This window comes from Taudactylus pleione, unplaced genomic scaffold (genome assembly GCF_031769625.1).
Source record: "Taudactylus pleione unplaced genomic scaffold, aTauple2 ptg000268l, whole genome shotgun sequence".
In the NCBI taxonomy this organism is placed as follows: Eukaryota; Metazoa; Chordata; class Amphibia; order Anura; family Myobatrachidae; genus Taudactylus; species Taudactylus pleione.
This window is the reverse complement of record NW_028284670.1, coordinates 2,189,239-2,196,516: the sequence shown is the minus strand read 5'-3', so window position 1 is coordinate 2,196,516 and position 7,278 is coordinate 2,189,239. Positions and strand designations below refer to the sequence as shown.

At 40.8% G+C, this 7,278-nt stretch overlaps 1 protein-coding gene across 1 annotated transcript; it reads right to left on the bottom strand.

The window, feature by feature from the left end:
* Positions 1 to 282: 282 nt before the first annotated feature.
* LOC148513853 (olfactory receptor 1500-like) lies at positions 283 to 1,224 on the bottom strand. Its single transcript, XM_088481281.1, has one exon. The coding sequence runs from the start codon at positions 1,222 to 1,224 to the stop codon at positions 283 to 285; it is 942 nt and encodes a 313-aa protein (XP_088337407.1).
* Between the last annotated feature and the right edge of the window lie 6,054 nt (positions 1,225 to 7,278).

Below are 7,278 nucleotides of genomic sequence, written 5' to 3'. Positions count from 1 at the left end.
CACCATATTCATGTTTCATTATTGACTTATAAATAAATTGTGACAGCACTAAGGCTCAAAGGTGTCAGACAATACTTCCAATAGTGTAAATAACCTTATAACATTCCCCCACAAAATAAATTAAATTGTAATTAAAGAGACGGGAGTAAGCTGGGACCAGACACTAACATATCTCGATCATTTCACAACCTCTGAAATCTTCTCACTGGTAAAAGGCTGAATACATAATTCGGTACATTATTTTAATTAATTCTCATTCAACCTTAGTACTATCTATAGAAGTTAATTGGACCAAATTAAACATTTATGGAATATTTTGTGTAAAGCTTTCTTTATGTCCTTATTTCTCAGGCTGTATATAATAGGGTTTAGCAAAGGGTTCACCACAGTATATTGAAGTGATAGGATTTTACTTATGCTCAGTGATTGTACACTTCTTGGTAGGATGTAAACGCTGAACATGGTTCCATAAAATATGGACACCACAATCATGTGCGAGCTGCAGGTGGAAAATACCTTCTTTCTGACAGTATTAGAGGGTGTTCTTATGATAGTAAAAATAATATTAAAATAAGACACAATGACTATTATGAATGGGATGCTAACCAGAGGGCCACTTAGTAAATATACTTCTATTTGAACGATATATGTATCTGAACAAGACAATTCCATTAAGGGAACAAGATCACAGAAGAAATGGTCAATAATGTTTGGTCCACAGAATTGTAGCATTGCTGTTGTTACAGTGTCAATCAAAACAGTAGAAAAACTCAATGTCCAAGAGATGATAGCCAATTTTATGCAGTATGCACTGCTCATTATAGATGTATATTGGAGGGGATTGCAAATGGCCACAAATCTGTCATAAGACATCACTGTGAGAAGAAGGCTCACAGATGTTTCTGTGGCACAGAAGAAATATAACTGAGTGAAGCAGCCAATGAAACTAATGGGGCCCCTATCATTCAGTATAATATGAAGAACATTGGGGACAATATCTGAGATCAACAAGATATCAGTTATGGACAGTTGAGTGAGAAAGAAGTACATGGGAGAGTGGAGATTTTTGTTGAAGGTCACCAGTGTGATGATTAGGAGGTTCCCACACAGGGCTACACAGTAAATCCCAAGGAGGAGAGAAAATAGTAACATCCTTAAGTTTTGGCTACCCTGAAATCCCAAAAGGATGAATTCAGTCACCAAAGTCTGGTTGTTCACCTGCATTGACTGAGCAAATAAGAAAAAAATATAAATTATAAAAATATATTCTATATGCAATCTGGATAATAGTTAAATGCAATAATAAAAAAGTGCTGTTATCTTAACTATTATAAACTTGAAATGCTAAAGTAAGTGATAGCCAATCTATAGTAATCTAATAAACACGGCAAATACTAGACATTGGTATGGCAGAATTGGCTGTGACAGATGTGTCCACTGTAGCAGTTTGAAGTCCCTCTTGAAAGGAGATTCTTCTCCAGCCTGTTTAGCTTGCGGCTGAATTTTATATCGGAAATGTGCCCAATAAAGCAGGAAAGAAATGTGCTACTCAAGCTAACCTGATTAGAGTGATATTTTGAGTCCCACATGTTAGATTCCCTCATTCTTGCAAACAACATTAAACACACTACTTACTGAGACCCAAAGTCTTGAGTCATTCATAATACAAGAGAAGTAAATATTTAAGAGCTAAAATTAATTATTGTGTTCATGCCCCAGGTAGAAGAACTATCAACATCAATAAAAAATATTTCGATCACATGGGAATGCTAGAGAAGTTTTCTGAAAAAAAGGATTAGAGTTAACCAATACTTCAACTTATGAGAAGAAAATGGATAATTGATGCATAAATTGTCCTATAGTATTTTCGCCCAATTTTAAGCCCATCAAATATGGCCAATTCTCCCAGTTCTAGATGCACATTGTTGGAAGCATCAGCAGAATATACTGTTGCTCTACCTGTCCCATCTAACTTGTCTGCAGTCATTGCTAACTTGGAGTGTGGGAACATCTGAACTAATGCTAACAGGGCTACTACTCAGTCTACTTTACAATATTTATAAAATGCATTTATCTGAAAAGTAACACTTACTTTTACTAATCGCTAAAGGAAAACTCACAAAAGGAAACTAATGAACAAGAAAATTTACTGAAAATGTAAAAAATAAATACATACAGTATATAATACATGTCTCTAGAAACAAACACAATTGAACAGTATCTAAAGGAAAGACCAGCAAAAGCTTTAATTATTGTTACTTGTAAACATCATCCTTTGTAGCTCCTTCCCTCTTGGTTGTGCTACCCACTATTATTGGTTAAGAGAGATTTTGACATACAATAAATGACATAAATTGATCTGAAAACTTAATTCCATCCAGCTGTAGCAATCATGTCACCAAGTTCTACATAGCAAAATATCTGTCCTAGAAAAACCAATCATTCTTTAGGAGATTATCTTGTATTGTCCAAGAAGGCATTAATAATCAACCAGATCAGCACCTGTATACTAACTATCTGTAAATCAATCTAATGCAACTGATATCCAAGAGTGAAATTAGTAATTGACAGGTTTCAAATCCCATTATTTTTTCTGCTGTTGGGATCCATCAGGCTTGATGACCTCAATAATCAGTCAGAGGAACAACCTTTGGGGTGAAGGCATTTCAGAGCATGTCCCTACACAGGTCTCAAAGACTTACTTCAGAATTATTAATGACATTTTGGTACAATATCTAGATTCATCCATTAACTCTGAAAGGTCACAAAGGGCACTTTGGCCAAGGGGAGCTACTTCGAATCTCCTCAGGGATGTCATATTTTGTCTTCACTATCACACCAAGATGGAGGATAACCTTTGAAAGGTTCATTGCCTGGACAGCATCAATATCAATCAGCACATGATTCAAATTTTTCATGAGTTGTTGTGGGCCTCTCTTCAAAACCTTGCAGCTTTAATATAGATGGGGATTTCAATTCAAAGTTTCACTCAACCAAAAATTGTTCATTCCAAGAGAGCCCCCTGATTTTCCATCTTTCTGTTTGGATTAAGGCATCCAACCTGTGGTCCTACATGACAGGCAAGACCGCCTCATAAATTCTATTCTACCTGTTCCCACATCTGGTGAGGGTTTCAGGCAGCAAGTGGACAGGGGATAAAGAAATTCAAAACATTGTCAGAGTTTTTTGGAGAATCTGCCCTCTGGAATGGACATAAACAATATCCTCTGGACCATTTTTATACCATTACATTATTCTGGTGGTTCAACTGGACATCCACTGTTATCAGTGGTCCTCAAGTATTCCACCATTTGCCATATACACTTCTTTCTTGTTCCTAGTGGAGTTTCGATAAGGACCTCATAATGACATATGAGTAGAAAGTAACATATTTCAATGTGCTGTCGCAATTGGTTCCCTTTATTAAATTTTTGTTCCTTCTTAAGTAATTCTATGTAAATCATTTTTATCTAATTCTAGAAATAGTATATTATTTTTCTGGCACTTACATTGCCAAAACCTGGAAAGTTTTATCTTAGTGGAAAGCAGAGCTCTACTTTTTAAATTTACATTTTATGACCACATGTGTACATTTGTAAATATTTATGTCACTAAACAGGATCAGCTGACTTTCCTTGCCAGATTTCTGTATCAACTAGACCTGAATTGGATTATTCACCTAGAGATAGAGGGGGTCATTCAGACCCGCTCGCGAGCAAAGGACGCTCGCAAGTGGGTCGATGTTGCCCCACTGTGCATGCGCACGATGGAAGGAACTCTGTCATGCGCATGCATGAGACCCGGATAGCGACGGGCTATCCATCGCTCTGCGTCTCGCACCAAAGGGGGCGTGCTGTTGATGTTGATTGACAGCATGCCCCCTTTGGTGGGTGTGCCGGGGGCGTGGCTGCTAGACGGAGGCGTTCCCATGGGAACGCCTACCGTCTGAAGCCGGCCCCACTGACATCACTAGTGTCAGTGGGAGTGATTTTGGCTCTGATAGAGCTAAAATCACTCCTGGGCTTGTGGCAGCGAGACCCTACCGCAGGGTCTTGTCGCAAGCCCGATGGTTGCGATGGTCAAAGACCATCATGACCATCTTTTTGGCAGCTCACATATGCTGTGGGTGGTCACCCACAGCTATGCGAGCGGCCACGAGGCCTCTCCATTTTCAGGTAGGCAGGCACTGATTCAGTGCGAGCGCTCTGGTCAGAGCATTCAGCTCTGAATCAGGCACAGAAACCTCTCATACCTCTACCATACACTCTATGAAATTGCAACTTCAACTGAGATGCTACCCCCATGAACACCAGTTGCTTTTTAGTTGCTTTACATGTGGTGGCTCCAATACCCCACTTCTCATTTTACCCACATGGAGTCAACACCAGTTTAGACTGTTCTTGCTTCTTAAAGAGGTTTTTACACTTCAATTAAAATACTTCTGCAAACATCCTGATAGTCCTTACTACCATCCTTAATACAAACATTTCTTCAGGAGACTTAATGAGCGACTGCTTACCAACTCACATTGTATATCTGAGCTAGATAAGGCAATGAATGACTCTTTTAATCTCAATGAGACACCTGACATGTTGCAGTATACATTTTGGGAAGCTTATAAATATGTGCTCATTCATTTGGGCTCCTGTCATGTAGAGGGAAAGGAGTGTCAGAAATGACCCTTTATGCAAAAACTCTGAGTTATTTCATAAGGCCTCTCACTTTCATGTGGTCCAAGATGAGTTAGCGGAAACAAGGACAAAATTAAATATACTGTACAATAGAAAGAAAATATGAATAATGCATTTGTCAGAATCACTATTTTCAAAGGAGCAATAAGCCTTGCAAGCTATTAGCATGGGCACTGCAAGCCCAATAAGCTACTGACCAGTAAACTTACAGTACTGTTGACATTGCAGATGCCTTCCACTCTTACTATACTAAGTTATAAAATCTGTGTGACCTTAAGTCTGCTGAAGAACTATCATCTGTTAGAGATGCTGTTATCCAAACCCCTAACACAGAGGCATCACTAGGGTTGGTGTCACCCGGTGCTGTAAAGAAATGGTGACACCCCCCTCCACAAAAATAAAAAAAAAGAGGTGGTTAAGGGCATGCAGCAGTTGGAGTAGCGCTGGTGGCTAAGAAAGCTGGGGCAGGGAGGGGCTAGATGGGGGTAAGGGTGTGGCAGTTTGGATAGGAAAGGGGAATAAGGGTAGATAGCAGTTGAGGGAGTACTGGAGGCAAGAATGGGGTTAGGATATATAGCAGCTGGGGCAGAGAGAGGGAGGAATTTAGTGTTATGATGTGGACAACATCATTGCTGCTGCAGCCGGGAGACTCACAGGGAGGGCAATGGGGAAGGTGTGCAGAAACCAAGGAGGAGGATACAGAGGCGCTGCTGGAAAGTTGGATTCAAATAGTAGAGTGGCGCGCATGGCAGGCAGGGAGGGCGATACTGTAGGCACGCCTGCGGCAAAAGGTACAGCTGCAATAGCATCTGCGTCTAACTCAGGATCAGGCCCATACTTAGGTAACCAATTTTGATACTCGCAAGTAAATGTGCCTATATATATATATATATATATATATATATATATATAAAACACTCAATCTTTGTCCGGCACTCCTCATGGCTAATGCTTGATGAAATGCTGCGGTGCTCTCTTTAGGATGACAGCCCATCCACATATACGACAGCAAATAAAGTGACACTCTGCAGACTGTTCAAATAAAATCATCAACTTTTAAGTGCATTTGAACTGTCTGCAGAGTACCACTTTATTTGCTGTCGTAAATATATATATATATAAAACGTACCAATGAATAGCGGCACTCCGGAGTCTTTGCTCAGTTTGGTGAAACAACATTGTGTTAATTAGCATCAACATTTCGGGGTGCGGCAACCCCTTCCTCAGGATACACAATCAAAATGCTGAGGAAGGGGTTGCCGCACCACGAAATGTTGATGCTAATAAATACAATGTTGTTTCACTAAACTGAGCAAAGACTCCAGAGTGCCGCTATTCATTGGTACCTATACATTGGGGTCGCATACTCCCGAAGGAGGGCACCCGGAGCAAGGTAAACGACCCTAGGGACCAGCAGAGTGCCTGACTTTTTTGTGTGGATATAAATATATATTATGCATGGAAGCCAGCACTCCAAATCACATTAAATAGCAGCCGTGGTGCCAGTCTCATGGAAGTAATGTATATAGAAAATAGCGGCACTCGACACGGACTCCTTAAAAAAAATACTAAGGCAGTGCCTCAGTATTTTTTTCAAGGAGTCCGTATCGAGTGCCGCAATTTTATATATATAAATATATATATATATATATATATTATATATATATAATTATATATATATATATATATAATGTACCTTTGAAGCAAACAAATAAGTTCACTGAAACTTGCAGCAAATTAATATAAGTTCCCACCATGTATTGTCCTCTACTGCAGCTGCAAAAACTTAACTTATAGCTTTAAGCAGTGCTTAAAGCTGACTGATCCCTTCAGCTCTCATCTTCATCAGTGGTAAGCAGCAGTCATCCTGTGTCAAAGCTGATCTTTCAGTGTCCGTCACAGAGGCATCCTTCTGGTAGTCAGTGGCGCTCCCCCTCGGTGCTCTGTATCAGTACTCCAGCTCTTCACTACAGTCACACAAAGAGCGCGTGTGCCGTGACATCATCACATCACGATGCGCACGTGACCAGTCACCAGCTGAATGCCCGGCTAACCCAGACCACTCCCCTTACTTTCACCCGGCGCCGGCAGGGTCTGACCGCATCCCCCCCTCCCCCACTCCATCTGCAGCGGGTGTGATAGCAGGGAGCGGGCTGACAGATGCAGGCAGTGGCAGCAGCCTGTGCGTGGGGTGCGGGCAGGAATGTGGCAATGCAGCTGGGCGGGGAGGGGTGCGGGGTGCCATGACTGCAGAGTTTGGTGTCACCCCCTTGGAGTGTGACACACGGTGCGGCCTGCACCCACCACACACCCCTTGTGGTGCCACTGCCCTAACACAACATTCTGTTTATATGAAAACACTTAGGAGGCTTATAACTTATTATATGGCTATAATGCTTGGATTACAGGAGTAAGTTTCCCTGGCAGTCCAAAAATCCTTTCCTATCTCATCCATCTAAGATGGCCCTGTATTTCCTCTATTATTTTGCCTCTGGTGCCTTTGTTTGATAATCCTGATTTTCCTTTTGCTAATACTATTACAGTTGCATTTGGTCTATAGAAGCATTTGGGAATGCAGCATGTGGGT